General features: G+C 34.9%; 1 protein-coding gene across 1 annotated transcript in view; it reads right to left on the reverse strand.

Annotated features, from left to right (window-relative positions):
* TTN (titin) overlaps positions 1 to 25,638 on the reverse strand; it is a 265,677-nt gene that overhangs the window by 133,368 nt on the left and 106,671 nt on the right. The window contains exons 112-145 of the mRNA XM_079130304.1: positions 23,956 to 24,360; positions 23,483 to 23,545; positions 23,022 to 23,099; positions 22,785 to 22,862; positions 22,112 to 22,198; positions 21,812 to 21,892; positions 20,777 to 20,860; positions 20,306 to 20,392; positions 18,069 to 18,152; positions 17,776 to 17,856; positions 17,550 to 17,630; positions 17,300 to 17,383; positions 16,908 to 17,009; positions 16,390 to 16,497; positions 14,487 to 14,567; positions 14,226 to 14,303; positions 13,930 to 14,007; positions 13,690 to 13,773; positions 12,222 to 12,302; positions 11,705 to 11,923; positions 10,809 to 10,886; positions 10,536 to 10,610; positions 10,253 to 10,345; positions 9,431 to 9,508; positions 9,006 to 9,224; positions 8,707 to 8,790; positions 8,450 to 8,527; positions 7,882 to 7,965; positions 7,398 to 7,481; positions 7,111 to 7,194; positions 3,896 to 3,970; positions 3,213 to 3,320; positions 2,552 to 2,629; positions 1,403 to 1,471 (exon numbers count right to left, since the gene is read on the reverse strand). Coding sequence (XP_078986430.1) covers positions 1,403 to 1,471; positions 2,552 to 2,629; positions 3,213 to 3,320; positions 3,896 to 3,970; positions 7,111 to 7,194; positions 7,398 to 7,481; positions 7,882 to 7,965; positions 8,450 to 8,527; positions 8,707 to 8,790; positions 9,006 to 9,224; positions 9,431 to 9,508; positions 10,253 to 10,345; positions 10,536 to 10,610; positions 10,809 to 10,886; positions 11,705 to 11,923; positions 12,222 to 12,302; positions 13,690 to 13,773; positions 13,930 to 14,007; positions 14,226 to 14,303; positions 14,487 to 14,567; positions 16,390 to 16,497; positions 16,908 to 17,009; positions 17,300 to 17,383; positions 17,550 to 17,630; positions 17,776 to 17,856; positions 18,069 to 18,152; positions 20,306 to 20,392; positions 20,777 to 20,860; positions 21,812 to 21,892; positions 22,112 to 22,198; positions 22,785 to 22,862; positions 23,022 to 23,099; positions 23,483 to 23,545; positions 23,956 to 24,360 — 3,411 coding nt within the window. The remainder of the gene's footprint in view (positions 1 to 1,402; positions 1,472 to 2,551; positions 2,630 to 3,212; positions 3,321 to 3,895; positions 3,971 to 7,110; positions 7,195 to 7,397; positions 7,482 to 7,881; positions 7,966 to 8,449; positions 8,528 to 8,706; positions 8,791 to 9,005; positions 9,225 to 9,430; positions 9,509 to 10,252; positions 10,346 to 10,535; positions 10,611 to 10,808; positions 10,887 to 11,704; positions 11,924 to 12,221; positions 12,303 to 13,689; positions 13,774 to 13,929; positions 14,008 to 14,225; positions 14,304 to 14,486; positions 14,568 to 16,389; positions 16,498 to 16,907; positions 17,010 to 17,299; positions 17,384 to 17,549; positions 17,631 to 17,775; positions 17,857 to 18,068; positions 18,153 to 20,305; positions 20,393 to 20,776; positions 20,861 to 21,811; positions 21,893 to 22,111; positions 22,199 to 22,784; positions 22,863 to 23,021; positions 23,100 to 23,482; positions 23,546 to 23,955; positions 24,361 to 25,638) is intronic.

The raw sequence follows: 25,638 nt of genomic DNA on the forward strand, positions 1-25,638 counted from the left end.
GAGATTTTGCAAAATACTTGACATATTTTTTGAATTTATATTATGCTTACTTCCAATAAAAGATTTGATTTTGTTAAATATTGTCTACATAGTACTTTTACTATGTAACATACATATTTCTTCATATTACATATTTATTAATTTGTGCAAGATTTGGTGTAGTAATGTAGAGAACTTATCTGCACTATAGTTTTCCTTAGAATTTACCAGAATGCAGGTATCATTACCAACACTTCCTCTACTTCCTTATTTTTTAAACTAAGACATCATAAAATGGCAAAATGTTTTGAAAAGCAATTATCAATTTGTGCATTGTTGACCTAAATATTAATAAAGCAATGGTTGTTTGGCCAGAACATGTAAATTCTCAGTGAACTGAGGAGTTTCTTTCTCACTTCATGGATAACACTGGTCAGTTAGTTATTTTGGTATCTATAACAATCATGTAACATTCTTGGTCAAACTTTTAAAAGAATTCACAAATTTATATATTGACTTTTGTAAATATATACAGATCAAATATTACTCTCTTGTCTGTGAAAATTTTAGTGTGTGGTTAATCTGTACTCTTGATATCAATCTTTGTATCAAACGGTTTAAATTCATGCTTGAAGTATTCACAGGTTTTTCTAATGTTCCAAAATAAACGTACAAAGTATTTTCAAAAGAAAGTTGGTTAGAGCAAGATAACAAAGAGTAATATCTGCACAATTCCCTATACCTTTAGGTGGAGCTTTGGGTTTTTCATATACTTCCACTTCTTCGGCCTCTAAAAATTCTATTACCCTATGGACTTCTTCAACTTTGTGTTCTTGAAACCTGCGTTCTTCTACTTTGAGGAATTCCTCTACCTCATGGAATTCTTCTTCTTCAAAGTATTCTTTAACTTCATGGAATTCTTCTTCTTCGAGAGCTTCTTCCACTTTTGCTTCTACTATTTCTAATTCTACTCTTTCTTTTGCTACTTCCTCTTGTTGGTAGGCAACTGATATTTTTTCTTCAAAAACAGTTCTCCCTGAAAGAGCATCTACTTTAAGAGATTTATTTTTTTAAAACATAGAAGAAATAAAGATGTAAGTTCAAAATGTAAGAAAACTACTAACAAAAGACTTGCATGCAACATAAACAAAAACAGATCTTTGCAAAAATACCTTTAGTTGGGGGAACAGCTTCTTTTTTGGGCACAAGGACTTTCTTTTCTGGGATTTTCTTTTCTGGGACTTTCCTTTGTACTTCAGGCACTTTAAAGATATAGTTTTAATATTTAAGACTGTCAAAAATAAACTTTCACAGATAACCAATCAAGACATGGTTGATGTCAAAACCAATCAAGACATGGGGACATAAAACATGAAAATCTTAAAGGTAAAAGAGGAGGTTTTAGGTTTTAGAGAAGATGTACCTTTGGCTGGGGGTGCCTCTTTCTTCTGAGCAGGAACAGGTACTTTTTCCTCAGGAATTTTCTTCGGCACTTTAAAGATATTAGGTGTTTTAGTTAGCTGGCAACTCTCAAGAGTGCACATGAATAACAGCATCAGAAACACTGACGTTACAATAAAGCATTGACACCACTCTGCATTGCTGGACACCTATTTTATAGGCAATAGGACACTTTTTGAGACTATTCATTTGTGTTAGCCACATCCTTAGAAGCTTAGTGCTCAAAGAACCTATGCTATTTTTTTTAATAGCGGAGATTACTAACATTGGACCTACTTCGACTGTTTTTCATTTGATGAAATGTTTTGAAGTAATTAGCATCCTAGAGTACTTAAGTTCTGATATAGACCACGCATTCTGTTGGACACTATGATATCTGCTGAAGAGTTTATTATGATAGGAATTGTATATTCTAATTGGGAAAGATGCTATTGAAAGGATTAATTGAATTAGGAAGCAAGAAGAAAAATTCTAAGTTAAAATTTTAAATATAAAATTTTAAATTTTACAATAATCTTGAATGCTTAGGTAAATACTACAAAAGGGACTGGAAATGCTGGGGAAAGATATTGACCAAGTTATATTGTTACATGCATGTACAAATATGTAACAATAAATCCCACCATTAGGTACAATTATAATGCACAAACAAACATGTGGAAAAGAAAAGCAATAGACAGGACAAAGGTCTCTAAAATTGTTATTATCCAAGCATTAGAACATTTTTTATATATAAAATAGTAAATATATTAATAATTATTATAAAATGTACTTATGTAATGTAATAAAATCTAGGAATAGGACATACAGAAGAGGAATCTGTTATTATACAGATAAATATGGAGAGATATAGTACTATATTAAAATTCTTGGGTATTTAAAATAAGAAGCTTCCTGAATAATTTACACACACACACACACACACACACACACACACACGCACATTCCCAATCATCCATCAACATTCTAGAAAAAAACTAAAGTATCAGAATGAGTTTTATTTCATTCATCAGTTTGCTTTTTAAATCACTATAAACAATGAAAGAAGACATTTACTTTTTTGAAAGAAAATTAATAAGAATTTAAAGATATTAATCAGGATTTGCTATACCTTTAGCTGGTGGTGGCTCCACTTTTTTAGGAACAGGAGTAGGTGCGGCAGGCACTGCTTTCTTAACCACTTCAGGCACTTAAAAGATATTTTATAGACATTTTGAAAAATGAACAGAATGAACATGCAATGAACATAACAAATCCATGTACTGAAAGAATAAACATGAAACACTAATTTATTTAAAAAAGATATTAGCAACCTAAGTGGTAATAATATATATGGGATAGTGGGTCTAGAGGTGTGAAGGATATTACTAGAAAGCCCTATAAGAAAATGTTACATCAATCATGCAAAAGATTGTTGTGGTCTTAGAAATAAATGGTTAAGAATTATTCTAAAAAGTAAACACTCTTGCCACCCAAATAGATTTCTCCTTCACATATATCCAAAGACAAAAATAAGGATTGCAATCTAGGAGAAAGTATTGAAGTGCCAATAACAGAAAAGTCATCTCTCCTTAGTTGTATTGCAGAAGAAGTAGAAAAAGGGAAAAAAGAAAGGGATACATAGCTTCAGGTACCAGGAATAATTTTTCTTCAGTCCTCAATGATATGATGAAGTAAGAAGAGTATAGTGGTAAACAGTAGGTCTAGACAAATTCTGAGAAAGATTTAGAACACCAAATATTTTAATGTCCAACCCATAAGAGCAGCTGTACCTCTAGGTGGCGCCACCTCCTCGACCTCCTCCACCTCTTCTACCTCCTCTACACTAGGTGGTTCTTCTGGGATCTCTTCTGGAATAGGCTCTTCAGGCTCCTCAAACACTTTAAAAGATTATTATTTTAAGTTATTTTTACAATTCTTTTGAACATTAGACTACAATGATACATCTTAAGACTGCTAGTGAAAACTCACTAGTCCTTAAAAAAATCTACTGGAGTCTTCAGAATCAGTCCCTTTCCATCATTTGTAATTGGAAAAGATCTCAGAATTTAGGTTAAAATTATTATTTTAATGGAAACGGATCTGTAGGGTATCAAACAACCTCTTAGGAGTAGAAGTCAGATCTGCACCAGTTGCCTAGAATGTCATTCGGATAAGTTTTATTCCATCATTGCCAATCAAGTCATTTAATAAAACATTTCCCACAGAGAATAGTTTCATTCTAGAATTTTCATTGACATAAAACATAGCAAACAGACAAGTAGGCTAAACATACCAGAGGAGATCAAACAGTATTAGTTTGTCTGTTCAATTTCTATTAGATAAATTATAATTTACTTTAGAGTTTGCATACGTTTATTTTCTGGGGTGAAAAGTGCATTGGCCTCCTTTGAATATTAGATAATAATAAGACAATGATGACTTTGAAATGCTATTTTCTTATAAAGTCATCTACCTTCAACTGGAGGAACTTCCTCTTCTTTAGGTGGAATGATTCGTCTTTCTTCTATTTTCTTAGGTACCTCAGGAACTTAAAAGATATTGATTGTTTTAGGCACTTAAAATGCAAGAGTTGAAGAAGAATACTTAAGAATCAAGCTTCCCCTTTTCAACGCAAGAGAGTAGATATCACAACACACAGGCACAGATGAAGCACTGACATTTCACAGAATTAATTAATGAAGAAAGAATAAAGAGGTTTGTGGTTTAAGACTAAGGATCTATTAAAGGGATATTTATCTTTTATTGCTGGAGTTTCTTCTTTATTAGGAAGAGCAATGGGTACTTCAGGGATTGACTTCTTAGTCACTTCTGGGTCTTTAAAGACTTTAGTCTCTTTTTGTTGTTGTTTTTGAGAAACAACTACATAGAGAAACAACACAGAATACACCAATGCAAAGAAGAAAACTGACATAATACCAACAAGGTTACAACAGAGTCACAAGTGATGAATGCCATGACAGATCACAGAGCGCAAACAGGTATGTTGAACGTCCTGGGTGGACACCACCACAGTTCAACAGCTGTGCAGCAAACACATCCCTGTAGGGGATGGTGTACCTTTGGCTGGAGGAGCCACTGCTTTCTTAAGGCTGGGAGGAGGCACCTTCTTTTCTAGTTCAGGTTTCTTAGGTATCACAGGCACTTTAAAGATATTATTTTATAATTTCAGTGTCACAAAAACAAAGACAAGAGACACAGCCATAAGTTACGCTAATGAATACCTAATAGGAGTTTTGACTTTTATGGGTGAAGGAGAGAAAAGACAGTGTGGAATGTTCTTGGAAATGGCAGTACCTGTGGCAGGAGGAGCCTCCTCTTTCTTGGGAGTGACCACTTTCTTCTCTGGAACTTTCTTCTTGACCTCAGGCACTTTAAAGACATCATTTCATGGTAAGAATTTATTTTGAAGGACAAGAAAGAGAAACCAAGAAGTCCATACACAGAAAGACCGACATGCAACTGTTACTTAGGACAGAGAAGTGATACAAGTGATACAAGTGAGGGTTTATCGAGCAAGGAATCAACTACCTATTTGGTTCTCTGAGGAAAATGCTATCATTTCATCATTTAAATTTCACTAAAGATTTATTCAGTTATTATTAAAATATTTCCAAATCCTTAAAATCCAATAAAAGACCAGTCCTCCATTTGATTAATTATACAAGCATATAGCCTGATAGAAGGGTTGTGTTTAGTAGTGATGCCAGGACCTTTTGCAGAAAATATTATTGGATTTTAAGACATAAATATAATCATTATGTATTATACTATGACCTGGTTTAATATATTGAATCTGGATTCTATTCATTCAGTGATGGGTTACTTTTACACTATAGTGTATTGTCACAATATCTGAGCTCATTAGGACTCATATTAGTATCACTTTCCTATGGGAGAGGAAGTTGAGGCTTAGATTGACTAAAGAACTTGCTCAGAGGAACACAGCAAGGTGAAAGCTGAGGCTAGCAACAAAACCTGCTGGACTACAGTTTGCACACATAGGTATCAGAAGACAAGCCATTCCTCTGCTTTGATACATGCATTAATCTTTCTTTTCCTTTTCATCCTGGTGTTACAAAGGCACATACTATGATAAGTGAAGGATGATTTAAGAACATTTATTCATTATTATTTTCCAGGTAAAATTTTTTTCTATATATAATTCAGCTTTACAAAATATCTACATGAAAGATTATGATGTTTAATAAAATTGTAAAAAATCAGAACTCCTGTGGCAGTTTTGGGACAACACTTCTTTCACCTTTGTTCTTGAATAAACGTGGAGTAAAGCACACACCAAAAAGAAATGGTTATCAGTGCCTTGAGCAAATTTAGAAGTGGAAGTGTGGGTGTCCATTTTATAATTTTTCCTAAAACTCAGTTCTGTAAATCAGATGGAGGTAACCGAAGAACAGATAGGCCAGATGTAATTTAAAAAAAGAACTTTATTGGACTGGTTCTCTGGCGAGGTTCACCAGTCCTCCAGGGTGTGGGCCTGGGTGGAGAGCTGGGGAAGTCGCACAGGGTCCCTGCTGGGCAGTGCTTTTGTAATCGGGGTTGGGGGGGTGGTAAGCTTGAGGACCTCGTGTCCTCCTGGGATTGGCCCAGGACTCCCCTGACCATCAGGCGCCTTTAGGGTTTATCACCAGCGCCTGACTGGTTGTTCCCCCGCGCATGTGTGGGCTGCCTGATGCCCTGCCCACATCCCGCCACCTCGGACCTCCTAACAAGTTCGACCATAATCTCTCTGGAAAAGCAATGGGTGAAGAATTTGTTTGTAGTTTGCAGAGGTGTACCTTTGGGAGGTGGTGGAGGTTCCACTTTTTTAGGAGCGGGAACCGGGACTTTCTTCTCTGGTACAGTTTTCTTTGGCACTTCGGGCACTTAAAAAACATTTCATTTGAAGACATTAAAAACCACATGGCTAATATTGTATATATAACAAAAAGACACACAACAATAAGACCACGAACAATTAATAATCTTTCATAACACAAAAATTTAAAAGACATTCAGATAATTGACAATAAACAGGCACACAATGTAGACAGGTAGTTAGAAGAGGATTTGTTTGGAATGTGTCCTAGGACAGAATGGTAGGAAACATAAAGAGTAAAGTATTACAGATAAAGGTACAGATGAACAAAAAGATGGAAAGGCAAGATTTGACACAAGAGAGTTCTTGATTTCAAGAAGAGCAGTTATACCTGGTGCAGGTACTGGCACCTTAGGTTTAATTTCTGGAAGAACTTCCTCTTCTTCAGGTGCAGCTTCTTCTTCCTCAGGTATAAATTCTTCCTCCTCAGGTATGAATTCTTCCTCCTCAGGTAGAACTTCTTCCTCTTCCTCAGGTAGAACTTCCTCTTCAGGAACAATTTCTTCTTCTTCAAATGGAACTTCCTCTTCCTGAGGCAGAGCTACAGGAACTGGGACTGCTTCACGTTTCTTTGGCACTTTAGTAAAGATATTTATTCAATTGCACAAGCATCACTTTTATGGACAATATTCATGACAATGTGACAACATGAAAAGCAAATATTCTGTGATCATAAAGCAGCAACAGTTATCACCAACATATATATTATCAAGCATTAATTATAATTAATAAGGCTGCAAAACACCAGTTAATTTTCCTTTCTGCCCTGGTTTTGTTAGAGATTAATGTACCTTTGGGTGGTGGAGCTTCCATTTTTTTCAGAACTGGTGTTGGTTTCTTTTCTTCTGGAATGAGCTTCTTTGGCACCTCTGGTACTTTAAAGATATTATTTGTCTTTAAGAATGTGTTCTATTACAGTGTTTTGCAACATAGATGTGAAAAAGAATCACAAAATACTTGACATATTTAAGTAGACAGGTGCCTTTTGAAAATGCGGTAATATTATAGGCAAATTGGCATATGGATATACATAACCGTGACGTTTCTCCTGTGTACTTTAAGTGATAAAATGATGTACCTTTTGCAGGTGGAGCCTCTACTTTCTTAGGAGCAGGAACTGGCACCTTCTTCTCAGGCACAGGCTTCTTGGGCACCTCTGGCACTTTAAAGAAATGATTTAGAGAAAAAATTTTCATAAAATAAAAATATTGAGCCAAGTGTAAATTCAAAAGATTAAGACAAGGCAATGAAAGTATGTGAAAAAAATTTCAAGAAGCATTTTATTTTTAAATTAAAATCCTTTGGGTTGGGGTTGTGGCTCAGTGGTAGAGCGCTTGCCTAGCATATATGAGGCACTGGGTTCGATTCTCAGCCCCACATATAAATAAATAAGTGAAATAAAGGTCCATCAATAACTTAAAAAAATATTTTAAAAATATTTTGTTTTCCATAAAGAAATGATAGAGCTGGATCACTAAAAAGCAGAGAAGTAAATCAATTACTTTTTAATTTCTATGCAAATATGAAATTAAAATTTTTTGTGACTTCTCAAGGTCATGTACCTTTGGCTGGTGGAGCTTCCACCTTTTTAGGCACGGGTACTGGTACTTTCTCCTCTGGCACAGGTTTCTTGGGCACTTCAGGAACTTTAAAGACATCAAATAGGGTTAATGTTATGTTTTTCACCCATAGATAAGAATCAAGAAATTTAAGATCTTAATTGAAACATCACAAATATTATAACAATCTCACTGAAAATAGTAATAGTCACAAAACAAAGGACTGGAAAGACACAGGAGTTAAAATGAAAAACACTAAAAATGTGGATTGGTGATAAAGACAACACAATGCCTGGTAAAGGATGGCTTGGTCCATTTTGATATTGCCAAAAGAATTTATTTTACACTAAGAACTTTCAACTAAAGAGAAAGAGCTAAACGGTAAGCACAAGCATGCTTCAGTGGCAAAATTCAGAGAACACATGGTAACCTGCTGACCCCTGAGTGATCTTTGTCCTGGTGTTAATATTATTAATAATGTCATGGGGGTAAGGACTGCTATGGGTCACCATGTTATACTGCATAAGTAAATTATTACATTATTCCACTGATGGATGATAAACAAATGTACCTTTAGCTGGTGGAGCCTTCTCTTTTTTAGGAATAGGCACAGGAACTTTCTCCTCTGGCTTCTTAGGAATCTCAGGCACTTTAAAGACATTATTTATTGTTAAGTTCTAACTATGAGTAAAATCACATCCACATAAAGCACATTTAATGCTTTCAGCAATAGAGAATAAGGTACAAAAGATTTTATAGTAGAAGAGAGTTAACTATTTAAAAGCAAATTAAGTCTCCTACATACATGTCATGTGAGTGGTGGTATACCTTTGGCTGGCGGGGCTTCCTTCTTTTTGGGAACAGGAACAGGTTTCTTCTCTTCTGGTACAGGTTTCTTGGGTACTTCAGGCACTTTAAAGATATTATTAAGAATTTTGGAAATGTTGCAGAGAAGATAAATATGTGAAAAGCACCTGCAATTATCATACTTCAGTATCTAAGAAAAAGTTTGCTTCTAAAATAAACAGAATTGGTCTTTGGTACTAATAACCCCCAGAATTGACCAAGTCAGACGCCTAACTTCTAAAGATGCTGCTGCATATCCCTTTTCAGGACATATCATCTACCTTTGACTGGTATCACTGGCACCACTTCTTCCTCAGTTATGAGCTCTTCTTCTTCATGAAGGTACTCTTCTTCTTCATGAATGTACTCCTCTTCATGAATGTACTCCTCTTCATGAACGTACTCCTCCTCCTCTTCTACGATATATTCCTCTTCGTGGGTTTCAACCTCTTCTTCAAAGGCAACTTCTTCTGGTTCTTGTTTTTTCGGCACTACTGGCACTTTAAAGATATTATCTTTAAGTTGGACTTAAATTTTCCAATTACTCAACAAAATCAACTAAGACACTTTAGGAACACAAGCCCATTTATAACAAAAGAAAGAGAAGGTTTTATCTTTCTCACAAAAGAACTTTGCACATAGAACTGAACATGAATTCCACAGCAAAGAAGACGAACAGTACATTAAAATAAATGGTATTAAGTACCTCTAACAGGAGCTGTTACTTCTTTTTTAGGGGCAGGTACTTTTGCTTCTGTGACAACCCTCTTGGGCTTCATGGGCACTTGAAATATTAAGTATAAGGAAATTTTATTGTCAGAAAAAGGACCCAGCCAATACTAGCTTTGTAGAAGTCTCTAATGTAACAGTTATACAATTGTTCATCTATAAAAAAGTTTATGTTTGCCATGGAAAGGATTCTGAACTTAAGAGAAGAGAAAATCTACAGAAGTAGTCAAGTGGGAGGTAGCAGAGGTCAAGTGTGAAATGATATTTAGTGTTCAAGTGTCTCTGCTCATAAGAAACATCCTTTATTAAAAAGGCACATATTATTTCTGAATAAATGTACTTCCTGAATTTGCACAAAACTTACTTCATACTTAGCATAAAGAAGGAAAATAAGTGACTGGACCCCGAGTTACCTTTTATTTTTAATCTTCAAAATGATTTTAGAATGAATATACAGTTTTCTAACTTTGGTGAATATTATTATATCACTACATCAGTTTAAGTATTTCAAGAATATGCCAAATGGTTCCTAATTTCAAATTCAAACATTCTGCTTTCTACATATCACAATTATGTGGCAGGACATAGCCATTGCATAAGAGGCTATGGATATAGTTTGAAATAATTTTTTCTTTTTAAAGGTAACATTATCTTCTTATCCTGAATTTACAGGTTTTTATATCGAACATCATCTTAACAATATAGAAGACACAGAAACAACCAAGTAAAACAAAACAGTTACAATAATGTCCAAAGAGACATGATAAAAGACCACAATCTAGGAAGAAAATTATTATACCTTTAGCAGCTGGTTCAGTCACCTGCTGTTTTTCACGTTTGGTAATTGAAATGTGTATTTTTTCTTCAACAACTTTCTTTGGTTCTTCAGGCACTTTAAAGATATTAATTATTAAAGAGCATTAAAACCAGCCCCACAAATACAATGGAATAAAGATATATGGAAAACTGAAATGTAAGAATCAGAACCAGAACAATACACTCAGTGAAACAACAAGAGACAAGATTTAAAACACCATCACAATCACACAGTTGTTTTGGCTAGATCTTACTCTGCAATATACCTTTGGGCGGCGGAGGTTTGAGTTTCTTTGGAATGGGCACGGGTACTTTTTCTTCAGGGACAGCTTTCTTCAGCACTTGAAAATATCAATATTAAGAGATTTAAAAACCTGAACCAGACTTTTCAAGAGTTAGTAACAACAAAAATTTAAATACGGTATACAACATAATATTCCCAAACACATGATTTGCACACTGCCACTTGAACATATATTTATAGGGGACAGACAGACAGGAGACAAAAGCACTCATGACTGAGAGTTTTTCTACTCTACCTTTAGGTGGTGGGGCCTTTGGCTTTGTGGGAACTGGTTCTTCTTGAACACGTTTTACTGGAACAGGCTTCTCAGGTTCTTTAAAAGTACATACAAGGTACTTAATGTTAGGTTTTAGAGCACAAATCAAAAAATAAGAATTAAAATAGTAGATCTTTTATCTACAGTGTATTCATAGCCTCTAGACATAAGAATTAGAGAGAGGTCCAGTTAGGACAAGCTCTGACAGACCTCCAGTTTCTATTGCCCTTTCCTCCTCACTGGGTAATTATAGCTCATTAGTATGTACTAAATTTTCATTTTACTTTAGATAGATAAAATTGTGATTGAATTCCTCCACCTGTAAGATTGGTTTTTAATGTCAATCTATAGAACTATCAATAATGTTCTCAAAGTTAGACCATGAAACATTAGCAAGTGAATGAGTGAAATAATACTGATTTGTTTCAAAATTCTAGTAGGAACTTATTCTTTGAATAAAACAAATTCCTCAGAACCAAAACTATTTGCTTGCAAATTTGGTTTTCATTAGGTAAAACAGCACTTTGTTTATCTTTACTTTGGAAGTAGTTGTCAGGTTTGGATCATGGGAACTCTGAGGGTAGTAAAACCCAACAAGAACCTTAAGATTTATAGAGATTCTTTTCCCAGACATTATCCAAAAAAGAAGTATTCTGAATTTGCCAAATGAAACAGAGTTCTTTTCAAATCTCTCTGGGCAGGCTAGGGATATAGCTCAGTTGGTAGAGTGCTTGCCTTATAAGCACAAGGCCCTGGGTTCAATCCCCAGCACTACCAAAAAAAAAAAAATCTCTCTGGCCATTCAAAGTTTTATCCAGTTCTAATGGAATTTACACAGATTAAATGTGGTTTGGAATTTGCAGTTTTGCTCATACCTGTGATATATTCTTCATGCTCTTTGTACTCCTCATAATGTTCAAACTCGCGTTCTTCATATTCTTCATATTGGTCGTATTCTTCTGTTGGTTCATACTCCTCATATTCTTTATAATCCTCATATTCTACGTATTCTGTGTAGTCCTCTTCCCGTTGTTCTGAAACAGTTTCTTCTTCTTGGGTATAAGACCATTTTTTCTCTTCTGTTACAGTTACTTCTAGAATAATATTGACAACAGGCAGCATTTTATTTGAAGCCCATTTGGGATGATAGAGACCATGTGCTTGGTTTCATTCCTTTGGGATGTTTCCATGCACTGGTTATGGGAGACCCTGACTGTCCTCTGCTGGTCAAGATACCATAAAATGTACATTTACTAATGGTGATTTCAAATGTCTGAGTCTCTGACTTTAGTCAACAATGAGCCAATAAAGTAGAGGAGTAAAATTGGGACCTAGTGGGCAAAGAGTCATATAGCTTCATGCTTTATGTTAATTAATCAAAGCATAATATACCTTTTGTGGGACGAGGTTCTCTCTTTGGAACTTCAACGGATACTTTTTCTTCTTTAACAACTCTTTTTCTGAGTTCAGTCACTTTAAGAGAGTAATTATTATAAGTAAATTGCAAGATTCCAGAAATATATGTTAAGAGAAAGTTTGTACAAATAATTGAAGGATGAAGACAACCATAAATGGTGCTCATTTAAACAGCAAGAAAAATCAATAAGCTTGGAAATAAACATGGTCAAATATACCTGTGAATCTTTTTTTTCTAAGCTACTTAGTGCTTCAAAGATAATGAATAACTTTAGGAAGTTCAAGTAGAATTTACAAGAGAGTCAACAAAACAGACAACAGAAACAATGACTAAGCATAAGCATTAAAGAGAAATATGTGTTCTATCAATAGTTTCTTCTCCTCAGTTCTGGGGTATTTTATAAGCTCTGTTGGTACAAGGTAGAAAATTCAAGATTTAAAGAGGTAAAATTGAAAATTTTATCCAAGTTTGCCACATAAACAAGCTTTTAGGCAAATGAGTAGTTTAGTAAATGGACAAATAGACAAATTAGAGGACAAATACATTTTAAAGAAAACTACGTATTTTGGGGGAGATTCACATCATTTTAGAAAAAAGTACTTTCTGGTGTCAGAATATTTAGTTTTTAAGTGATATGAAATAGCACACTTATGTTTCTTACTTTATGATATATATTGAAATCATTTTCTCTAGTGATATTGATTCTACTAGATTGGTTTCAATGCCTAGATTCTTAGATTGAGTTCTTTAAGGAGTCAGTATACCTTTAGCTGGTGGCTCCACCTCTCTTCTGGGTTTGAGTTTGGGAACTTTTTCTTCTGGGACAGTTCGCTTTGGTTCTTCCGGCACTTTAAAGATAGATTTCACTTTAAAGAATTGTTTCCCTCATTTACACCACACAAAAGGCAACCATATGGTAGTAGCAGAAACATAAAAGACTTGACATGTTCATTATTTCAAACATCAAACGACCAAGACTCCCACAAGAACCCGCACCCATGACCAGAGCCCACTTAGGAAGGTGGGCGAAGACGAACACACTGTGAGTATTGGAAGACCGATGTACCTCTCACTCTTGGAGGCTCCTCTCTTTTAGTTACGGCAACAAGAACTTTTTCTTCCTGGGTAATTTGCATGTGCCTCTCAGTCACTTAAAAAATAATTTTAGGATTAGGGAGTTATATTGCTTAAAGTGGAATTTTAAAAATATGTATTGCCAGAAAGTACTGTCATTTTGGAATAGAAGAATTTACAATGCACACACAACTAAACATCACAAGTCAGTAGGACTCCACCCAAGGACAAGGCAATAACACACCACTGCCACCAACAGATAACAAACTCTACACACAAGGTGTGACCCAAAGGACAGTAGCCAAAGAGAGAAAGACAAGACTTTAAAGCTTCTCATTTTGTATGTGTGTGCTGGGGGATTTTGTTTACCTTTGGCTGGGAGAGGTTCTTCTATCTCAATCACTTTTGGAGGAACCCTTTTTTCTGGGACTGGTTTCTTTGGTTCTTCTGGCACTTAAAAGACATCAGGCAACATGGTTAAATGACATGAAAAGCACTTTACATAGGCTCATTCATTTTCTTATTCTTGCTATACAAATTTGAAGCGTATACCAATTTAAGATAGAAAGAGACAGGCATTATTCAAGAATAAAGCAAAACACAATATACCTTTGGCCGGTGGCATCTTTTTAGGAACTGGAGCAGGAACTTTCTTTTCTGGCACAATTTTCTTAGGTGCTTCAGGAACTTTAGAAATATTAGGTTTAAGAATATTAGTTTGCATTACATTAAGAGGTGACATGGTTTGGTATCTTAGAACTCACTTTTTAAAAAGATGACACACAGACACATACATATGCTCAAGAAAAATGTTCAGACCTGTGCTGATGAAATGTGGGTGTGCCAGCTAGAGGCCTTACTCTATGAACACAAACAGTACTGCATTTCTCTAGGAGACATTGTACCTTTAGCTGGTGGAGGCTCCTCAATTTTAGCAGGAACTTTTGGTTTCAGTATAATCTTCTTCTCCTGCTTCTCAGCCACTTGAAAAGATTATAAAGTACACTTGTAGAAAATGTGCAGATTTCTTTACAATTAAATGTAAGAAATCATTTTCTTAGTCATGCTATTTATCAATATTTGCAATACAGAGGATAAATTGGCTACAAGAGAACATAAAGGACAGAACAGACCAACATAGGGATAAAATTAAGATTTCCATATACCTTTAGCTGGTTCAGCTTCCACTTTCTTAGAGATAAAGTGTAGCTTTTCCTCCACAACATATTCCTCAGGCTCTTCCATCACTTTAAAGACATTAATTTTAAAGAAGAAAAGCTGTAGTGTTTTTGTGCTTAAGTTTAGCTGTGAGTTATCACTTTAAAGAGTAATTAAAAGAGCAAAAGTTTAATAGTTGCAGAGTCCCTGATTGTTTCCATTTTAAATACCTAAAGAATATTTAATGGGAAATATGTATCATTAATTCAATGTTTAAATATATCATAAAGATAATAACACATATTCATAGGAATAATAGTACACATATAAGACAATAAAAAACTTGAGTGGAAAAATGAACAAGAACACAAGATTTGAAAGTAAGTTTCAAAAATAACCCAACACTGTAGATTTGAAGGCTGCAGGACAGAAACGTATACTTAAGGATTTAAAAGTGAATTGCAAGATATTTTATGCCCCATCCCCCATTTTACAGGGTAGGAACGGTGACTTTTGAGCCTTTGTATATAAATTAATTACAGAATAGAAAAGTCTAGTTAAAAACACATCTGCTCTTCACAGTAAAGGTAAATCTAATGGGCCACCTATCTTTTTAGCTTAATGAAGACTAAGAATATCATAGAGTATCTCTCCTTTACTTTAGAGTCTGGAGTACTGAAGGATATTTATAATCTATACCATCAAAAACTGAAATCAGATCCAGGCAACAAGAACATTCCTTATGTGTATGTTATGCTTGGTTTTCCAGATATTTCTGGAAAGTTTGGGGTCATCTTCGAATGGATTCCTGATCATGCCCACCATCATGACCATTTTTGGGAAGTACAATAGAACTGGTAAGCTTCCTCTTAGGAAGTCATACCCCAACCTGTTCTGTCCCAAGCCATTCCCTTAAGACTGTGTATATTGAATTTTAGATGAACTTTTCTTCCAACTAGAGAAAGTGGGTGTGGTGTGCCATTATTTATTAACCAGAGAACATCTAAAGGTACTATAATACCTCATTTACCAGGAAGAGAATTAATTTGTTAAGAAATTACTGGTTCCATTTTAAAGCAGAGCTATTCTAGAACTTTCTTAGGACCTTTTTTAATTTTATTTTTTTGGATTTATAACTTTAGACAGAATGTTGGATTTTACTAGGAAAACTAGTGCTGTCTTAATTCACTGAAATGGTATCCCAATGAAATAAATTCAATCCTTAAATAATAGATAGTTACAGCATTATAGGTTCAGGAACATTTGAATAACAAGTCAATTTGATCACAGATATTACATAATTATTTTCTCCAAATGTGAAATAAAGGAAAGCTCTTGGGTCAGTTTCAGATTAGGACACATTAGTAATTTGTACAATCACTATAATGGTTGGTCATTTACCTTTGTTAATGAATAGAATAGAATGGCATAGGAAATATTGAAGCATATCACAAGTGTATCACACATGGTAAGGTTAATATTGCTTTAGTGTTTCAGATGCCTATGCGTGTGAGAGGCATACATGTATGCATTATTATAATATAAAATACATTTCATTCTGTGGACCATGGTAAAAAAGGTGTGACTACCTAGGTGAAGTTTATGCCAGCTACCATGCTGAAGCGGAGTCCTGTCTCATGAAGGATAAGTGTAGATAGGGATACCTTCCCCTATTAGTTAATTTGGGGCCCTTTTTTCCTATATAGCTAAGTAAGAAGAGATGGACAAGAAATATGCTAATTTTGTGTAATGCTCCTGAATATTGTGTTTTGAGCAAAAGATAGAGTGAATGATACCAGTGGTATTCATTGAATCTCTGTCACTTTTTGGTGTGACTTTTCATTAGTCTGATAAATTGTGAAAGAAAACATCCAAGCTCCAGATGGTCGCTAGCGTGTCTGTGTTGTTTACCTTCATATTCGGTAATCTCCACTTCCTCCTCCTCCTCCTCTCTTTCCTCTTCTCTATAAACCGAAACAGACACTCGTTCCTCTTCTTCGGAATAACTCCATTCCTCCTCTGTGGATATGTTAAAAGATAAGATTAAATTTAAATTCAGCATGCTGAATACCAGAAATGGCCACTGTTCACTAAAGATGGATGATGGTTCTTCTATTTGCTGAGGTCATAGTACTTCTTCATTACAAGAGGGAGAGAGCTGATTCAAGATGAGGGACAGTCCAGCTCACGACTGAGAAGGGTATTCAAATTATGTCCAGGTGTGACTCTTTTAGCACCTATTCACTTCCTTAGAATGATTCAAGATCATTGCTGACACAAGAGTCAATTCCAGAAGGCTATGACAAGTAGACACACTCCAGTATCAACAAAAGGGAAAGTAACTGATCAGGACAAGTCAGTAATCACATCTGGAAACAAGACTCCAAGGAAACACACAAAGTCCTTCCTCCCTCACTTGGATTATATACCTTCGTGACGCATGACGTCCACTCTCTGAGGAACTGCAACGGATATTTTTTCTTCACCGACAAATCTTTTTTCTTCTACAACAGTTTTCTTAGAAACTTCAGCTTTAAAAAAGCATTAAAGTTGAAGTTTAAAATGCAAGAATTTTAACAATTCTCTCTCTTTAGAGTTTGGGAAGATTTGCACAGTACACAACTTTAGCAAAATGGGAAAACAAATATGGTGAGTATGTATGTACAAAAGTCTCAGAAGCAAGACAGAGGGTCAGTACAGGAAAAGACCAGAGCCCCCACAGAACAGAAACAAAAAAACCCAAAAGAACAAAAACCAAAAAACCCAAAAAACAAGAGTTCACACACTACCCAATTTCTGTCATGTTGGAGCCAAACCCTACCTCGGGGAGGGGGAGCTTTCTTAGCAACAGGAACTGGCACTGGAACTTTCTCCTCTGGGGCAGGTTTCTTAGGTGGAGCTGGCACTTTAGAAACATGGCACACATTTAGAGCTTCAGTATTATCTCACTGAAGCCCAACACAAAACACAGTTATACAACCACAGTACACCTGTATCACAAAACTACGAACTATGAAGCTATGACATACACTATAGAAAGATGGTTCTTGGAAAGATGGAGAGACAAGTACCTTTCCGTGGTGGAGCTTCTTCCTCTTTCTGAGGAACAGGTATTCTCTCTTCGGGAACTTTCTTCCTTGGTATTTCTGGCACTTAAAGAATAGTACTTAATTTTAAAATGCTCAAAAAGGCAAAACAAATGGGCAACATAGAATGGGCAGGCCCATTTAAGAAGGCATGCAATTAAAGAAGCTTGAAGAAAAGACAAGGTTATTTCATGGAGACAGGATGAAGTACCTGCTGCTGGTGGAGATTCCTCTCTTTGAGTAATGATCGTTATTTTTTCTTCTGTGACAACTCTCTTCTGTACTTCAGGAACTTGAAAAGACATTTTTAGAATTGACTTTATTTTACAAAGTAGCTAATGTGGTTGTTTTGCAAGAAAATAGGTTGGACAGACACCCTTGTTGAAGTCTTATATACATAAAACATTCATTTTGAATTCAACTAATTCAATTAACAGCCAAACACAAGATGTTTTGCACATAAGACATACGAATGGGGCTTCTGTACTAAGCACGTCACCCTACCTTTAGCTGGGGGCACTTCCTTTTTCTTTGCCACAGGAATAGGAATCTTTTCTTCAGGGACAGGTTTCTTTGGTACTTCTGGAACTTAAAAGTTTTAAAACAGAAAATTAGTCGAAACATATATACTTCCATGAGTGGACATAGGCACACCCACAAATATTTATGAAGCTCATTAGTATTATAGATTATGCACCAGTGAAATATTGCAGGAAAGTAAGCTAATTACAATGTTATAAAGGTTACAATGTAATAAGTATCACAAATAATGTCTTAGAGACATTTAGATTTAGACAATTAAAATGGATCATATAACAGAAAGGTGTGTGTATAATTCATCCTTTACTTATATATTAGAATGATTTGCAAAAGACAAATCGGTGGTTGTAGAGTGTAGATACAGTATATAGAAAAACTATTCTTTGCATTGAGAAATCGGGTCCACAATGGCAGTGGGTTTAATTTTAGACTAAAACTAAGAAGTAACAGAATAGTTGTATCTATATAAACGATTAATCCTACTTTCTGGCGATATTTTCAGGTATGCAAAGTTGTGTATGCAAAGTTTGGGAAAAACTTATTCCAGATTAGGTCTCTTGATCTGATATCTACTGTGTCAATAACTTGTGTGTAAAATTTGGTGAACATGTGCATATGTGCCTTTCTCTAAGAGGCACTATTGTTCTGAACAGGTTCTCTTACCCCAAAAAAATTTTTGGGGGGTTTAATTGATCTAAGCATTGATGATGGTGAATTTTTAATCAGAAAATGAATTTTAACAGCATGCACTATTAGAAATAATAGTACCCATCTTACATAACATATTGGCAGCTTTTGTGAACCCCTACACTGCTACTTTTGCATTTGTAATTATTTTGGTATAATTATACAGGTATGCATCTTTATATGTATGTCATGTTTTATATACAAGCAGCATTTATACATATGCACATGTTACTATGTGTGTTTGTTTGTCTGGATAAATGAGAGATACCTTTGTGTCCCCCTGAGTTGTGATCAAGTAATTTTGGTGTTAGTAATGGTTCTGTATATAAGGATAAGAAAAGAAAAATTATTTTTTAGTCTTTTAATATTTTTTTTTAAAGCCCCAGAATTCTGAACATTTTAGAAAGAGAGAAGCAGATTTGATTCAGGAAGAAAACTTAGAAACATTGATAGTTCAGGCTAAAAGGGCTACTATTCAAAAGGCAAAAAATGGGTATGATTTTCCTAAATTGGATGATGTTGACCTCTTCCAAATCTCCCAAAAACTGACCAGGTGTGTATAGTTGTACCTTCAATGGCTCAATAGTGCCTTTATTCCTATCCTATTCCTATCTTAGGAATGACAGTGGAATGAATCTGACATAATTTTCCTACGTAAATGTATGAAAATATGCAAGTGAATCTCACCATCATGTGCATCCACAAGAATGGAGTCCTAATTAGAATAAGATATAATCTATGCATGTATAATTTTATCAAAAAGGATTCTACTGTCATGTATAACTAAAAAGAATCAGTAAAAAACAGTGTCTTTTGTCACCCCCCCAACCCCCAAACACCCAAACCAACAAGAAAGCAAGTAATTGTGGTATACTGTAGCAGCACATTTTTGAATTAAAACATCCCTATATAAAAAGTACACAAACTAGCTAATTAGATAACTGCAACATTTATGAAAATAATGAAACTCAGTTAATGTCTCAAGAAACACGGTGAAAATAAATGTCAAAAAACCTCGTTTGCCACTACTGAAGATTTGCTATGATTGACACTTAAGAAAGGTGGTCATCACTAGTAGCATTGTATTAGTCTTTATCTAGTTGACATTTACTTCTGTCAAACACCCTCCATCTCCTCCTAACTCATTCAAATGTTTTTCTTAAGAACAAATCATGTAGATGAGGGGCAAAAGGGTTTTTTTTTTTTCCCTAGAAACAGGTCTGTAAAAGACAAGTTTCACAAATATTCTACTTTCTCCAAGAGATGGAAGATATTAAAAATTTAAGGTAGCTGTTTGATATAGTTGCTTCTTCTAACATTTTTTGGTGGTGCCTTAGGAATACTCAATATCAAAAATAATGTACATCAGGAAGTACAGCCCTGAAGCTGACAAACATTAAAAACACAAGAAGCATGCAAGAGACAAAACTGAAAGTACAGTGCAGTTGAAGACTGTACAGAGCAAGGAGCTGGCATCTGGGGCACAAGGTCTCCCCATTATCAGATCTGGGTACCTTTTGGGGGAGCAGCAGGTTCCTTTTTCTTGGGTACAGGAACTGGCTTTTTCTCCTCAGGCACAGGTTTCTTGGGAACCTCAGGAACTTTAAAGAGACCATTGTTGAAATAATGTTGAAAAGTCTAGTCTCCTTCTGAGACATTTAAGATTACATTAAAGCATAAATTCTCAGTAAGAGTAAAAGAATTTAAAGGTAATTTAACACACTCTACTTGGGACAGAAAGAAATGCTGACCACATAAATACCATGTACACATTACACATAGTTCATGAAGCAAAGGCCTGATTAGTAAGACCTGGCATCTAAAATGGTTTTTTGTACTCATATAACACAACAAATTAATGAAATTGACATAAACAGAATAAAAACATTACAGATGGTTTACAGATGCTAATACACAAGTCTCACAGAAAAAAAGATACAAGAAGACAGAAGTTATGAGTTGATTTTTCAAAAATATTATTCTACCTTTGGGTGCCGGGGGCTCCACCTTTTTAGGAATGGGAACAGGGACCACTTCTTCTGGAACAGCTTTCCTAGGTGGCTCAGGAACTTTAAAAGAAATGTGCCATTTTTGAGAAAGTGAGCATTTTGACAATGCATACACTCTTGCAATGCTTAAAGAGTAGACATGCCCTTTCATGTCAGCTGAATGCAGGAAAATGATATATTAGAAACCAGGGTAAGTGGAGATGGCTGAGTGACTAGACAATGTGATTGTTGTCACCTTTAAGCTTAGAAGCCTACACGTCTTGGGAACAGGTGGGAGCACTCCCGCCGCTGAGGTGCCAGGATAACTTTGAGGATTATTTTTTTTTAGCAACTTTATAAGGCAGTTGCATATGAGAACAGTTGCATTAGATTATCTAAGTTTTTTTTATATCATAAATATTTAAAAGATGGCTGGGAGGGAGGGGGCGGAGCCTTGGCCTACAGCAGTTACTCTATCTTCTGATTTTTGGTGGTGTAAGTACTGACTGGCTAATGTGACTTCACTGTCTCGGAGTTAAGGAGAGAGGTACAGTAGGACATATGGTATTTCTACCACAAAGAAAATAAAAGCAAACTACCTCAGAAACACTGATAATCATAAAATGCAGTGAAATAGGAAGTAGTGAGTTTTGAGTATTTATTAATATGCTTTTAATTTATTTAATCGTAAATTTATATGATTTAATTTTTTTAAATGGTAGTATTAAATCACTGACTGGCAAAATTCCTAAAAATTTAACCACAGGCTCTGGTGAGCTGGTGTGAGCTGGCTCTGCAACATCCGAAGTGACTGGCCATTAGATCGAGAGCTCCCTGAAGCAGGGAGCAACTTCTTATTTTTCATTCCTCTCCTGGGGACTTCCCATCCCCCATTGTGTCCCATGTACATAGTGACTACAGGTCTGCTGACTGTGACTAAATCTGTTATTGAAAGTTAGCATGGTTGTATGTCCATTATGGGGTTTATACCAACTTTAAAAAGATCTCTAACTTAGCATGAAGTACTAATACCTTTAGGTGGTGGCTCAATCTTTTTGGAAACAGCAACATGAATTTTCTCTTCAGTGACAGTTTTCTTTTGTACCTCCGGAACTTTAAAAAAACGTATATTATAATTACTGACATGCCATGTTGAGAGTGACAACTGTAGTTTCCAAAGAACACGGAAATAAATTAAAACAGACAAATGAAACGAAAACAACGACAGAGAAGAGAACAGAAATGCCTACAAGATCACAAATTAAATAAGAAGGATAAACATCCATCTAAAATTCTTCCATTTGAACCCCCACGTTCAAATTTGCCTTATACCTGTGACTGACACCTCCTCCTCTGTGTGAGAAGCAAAGAACATCTTTTCTTCTGAAATGACCATCTTCTTTGTATGCACAGCCGGTACTTTAAAGAAAGTATTTTACATTAGATTTTTCTTTTTCTAGGACAAGACATCAGACGAAACACATAGATATTACACTATAGTTAGGTCTTTGGACATGGATTGAATGGATTAATATGAGCGTTTGAGAACAAATTTAGCTTTGAAGAGGAAACAAATCATATTTTGATTTAGAGCGACATACAACCCATGCAGCATTTCAAATAATATTAAGTAAGAATCGAATAGACACAACTTCTTCACATACAACACAGTGTTTTTCCAAATCCATTAGGGTCTATTCATATAAATGAGAGGATGGGGGTATTATATGCAATGGAATATATTGCATATTAAAGTTAGAAGACTACTCATTAAACATAAAACCGTCCTTAAATTAAAATGTATATAATTTTAAGCAAAACTAAAAGCAGAAATAGAGAATGCTATTATTTAAATTATACACCTGTGCAATTATATAAAAATGTGTTATATAAAAATGTGCTATTTTGGAAGTGATTTGTGAGTTATCTAGCAATGTATGTAAACATACCCATATGCAAAAGTAAAAATGCTTAAAACTAGTAGTTGAAAGACAAAGATGTATACCTTTCACTTCAATAATTTCTTCCTGTACTGGAGTCCGAGAAGGTTTTTGTGGAACAATCTTCTTTGAAACTTCGGGTACTTTAAAAATATGTACAAATATATTTGTATTGTGAAGGATATTGCTTTGCCCAAAATTTAAGAGTACCTTAGTTTAGATGATTATATAAATAACTAACATGTGAGTACATATCAGTAAACATAACGTGTACATGGTACTAGAAATGTTTTAAATAATACCTTTGGTGACTTGAACTTTTGCTTCCTCCATTCTTCGAGAAGTCTTTTCAACTTTTTCAACTACTGGCTTCTTTACAACTGCAAGCATTTTAAAGAAATTGCAGTACTTTTAGAATTTCTACTAACACTCTCTCTACACACACACACATATGAATATATGCATATATATGTATAATTTTTAAAGAGAGAGGCAGTTTTGATGCTCTGAACCTTAAGCACAAGTTTCTGTGCTTAAATTATGTTGGTTGTATTTATTTAAATTTCATTTAATAACATTCTTTTTATCATCTTTCATTAAATGAATTAGATATAAATTATTAAGAAAAAATTCACTGATATAATAAAGCTTAGAGAAGAAGTTGTGCCTATTGGATTGAACTGGTGATTCATACATCTTTGCCAAACAAGCCATGATAATGATGTCAATGCTCTGATCTATTTAAATAATTACAGCTACTTACCTTTAGGAGGTGGTGCTTCTCTCTTTTCAGGCACTTTTGCTGGAATTTTTCTCTCATGTGATTCTTTAATAAGAACACAGGATAAGTAGGGAGGTTTAGGTCATTAAGTTATAATAGTATTAACTGCAAATGAGATGAGAGTCATGCATAATTGTTAAGAGAATCAGGTTGGGTAGCATATTGCTGACATGACAGTGCTGGGTTCAAAGTGGAATCAAGAAGGATACAGTGCAAGTTGGAACTTCTGCATTGGAAAACAGCACTTGGAACTTGGAAATGGAACTAATTAATGAAATTCATCATGACAATAACTCAAAGGAAATGACTTTTTTAAAGATGAAGTTTTAAAAGATTCTGATCTTAAGAAATCTAAGTGATCATTTCATCTATTGCACATCCATTGCAAATCAGGCTAATAGCACTGAAAATGCAATAAGCTGAGCTAAAAAGAAGAGTGCCCAGTTCACACATACCTTCATAAACCTCCTTTTGAACTTGAATCACTTCTCGCTCTTGGTAAGACTCTTCCCATTCTTCCTCCCCTTCGTCATAACCTTCTTCCCTTTCATAATATTCTTGCCCTTCTTCAAAGTCTTCTTCCCATTCCTCATGAACTTGCCTCTTAGCTTGTACCTGGATCTCTTCATAGTCTTCATCTGGTTCTTCATAATAGGGCTCTTCAAAGGGCTCTGTGTACGGCTCCACTTCTAATTCATCATAGGGCTCTTCCAAAGACTCTATGAAAAGTCTCTTCTCCTCATAGACCGCCTGCTTTTTCTCATATACAGCTTCTCTTTCTTTCTGAACTTCTTTCTTTCTGGATATAGTGGTTATTTTTACTTCTTCAGCCTTAGAGGATACATCGATAATTTCTGGAGCTAAAAGAAATTTAAAAGGCAAATAAATATTAGCATATTAATTACATCCATTCAACTACTTTATTAAATGAAACTCTACAGTCAAACACTATCAAGTACCTTACATCTCAGCATTATATTGATTTATATATATACATTTATATAAGTATATAAAAATATACTTATTTTTTTATCTGCATTGGTGCTCTTTTTTATTGACTATGATACATGACTGAGAGTATCAAGATGTACTCCACTTTTGAAGGGTTTTCCAGTATCAAAAATATGGATTTAATATCATATGCATACCTCTTCCATTGTTTTGTGGGAGATCCAGTTTGCAGAACCCCCAGTTACTTCCAATGGAAACATTTTAATATTTGATAATTTAATGGAATTTATATTTAATGTTTCTGCAGTTAATCTTTATTTAAAGTTTCAATTATTCCTGCAAATGCATTTCTTTTTGTACCTACATTTTTTACTATCAAATATGACCCATTAGTTTAATAAAGATAACATTGAGAATTATGCAACCCAGTTAAACAGTTGTTTTTATATAACAGATTTAGAAAGAACTTTAAGGCTAGCATGATTTATGTGATCCTTAACATTTATATTAACTACAACTAAAATAATAAGAGATAGCCTTTCCCTTCTATCCCTCTCTACTTTTATTCCTATGCCATTGCACAGAGGAGCTGAATGTGTAACTGGGTCTCTTTTTCTGGGATAGGAACAGTATGAAATAGTCATTACTTCATTTTTAAATTATTTTTATTTTATTGGTGCCTTATAATTATACATAACAGGGGGATTCATTATGCCATATTATATGTGCACATAATTTGATCAACCCCATTCCCCAGAATCTTCCCTTTTCCTTCCTACCTTCCTTCCCCTGATCCCCTTAATCTAGTCTACTGGTTTCTCTTCTATTGTTATTATTTTAAAAATCACTACATTATAATTATATACATTAAAGTGGAATTCATTGTGGTATATTCAGACATAGCATGATTTGGTAAATTTTATTCCCAGAACTTCCCTATGTTCTTCCCTCATCTCTCCCTCTTGATCCTCCTCCTGTATTCTACTGTATTCCTTCTATTTTTGTGACATCCCTTTTTTAACCTTCCTACCCTGATCCCCAGCAGCTTCCACGTATGAGAGAAAACATTTGGCCCTTGACTGTCTGAATCTGACTTATTTCACTGAGTACTCTGTCCTCAGTTCCATCCATTTATAAGCAAATGACATAATTTCATTCTTCTTTATGACTAAGTAAAAGTTCAACAT

Source organism: Sciurus vulgaris (assembly GCF_902686455.1).
Source record: "Sciurus vulgaris genome assembly, chromosome: 3".
Lineage (NCBI taxonomy): Eukaryota > Metazoa > Chordata > Mammalia > Rodentia > Sciuridae > Sciurus > Sciurus vulgaris.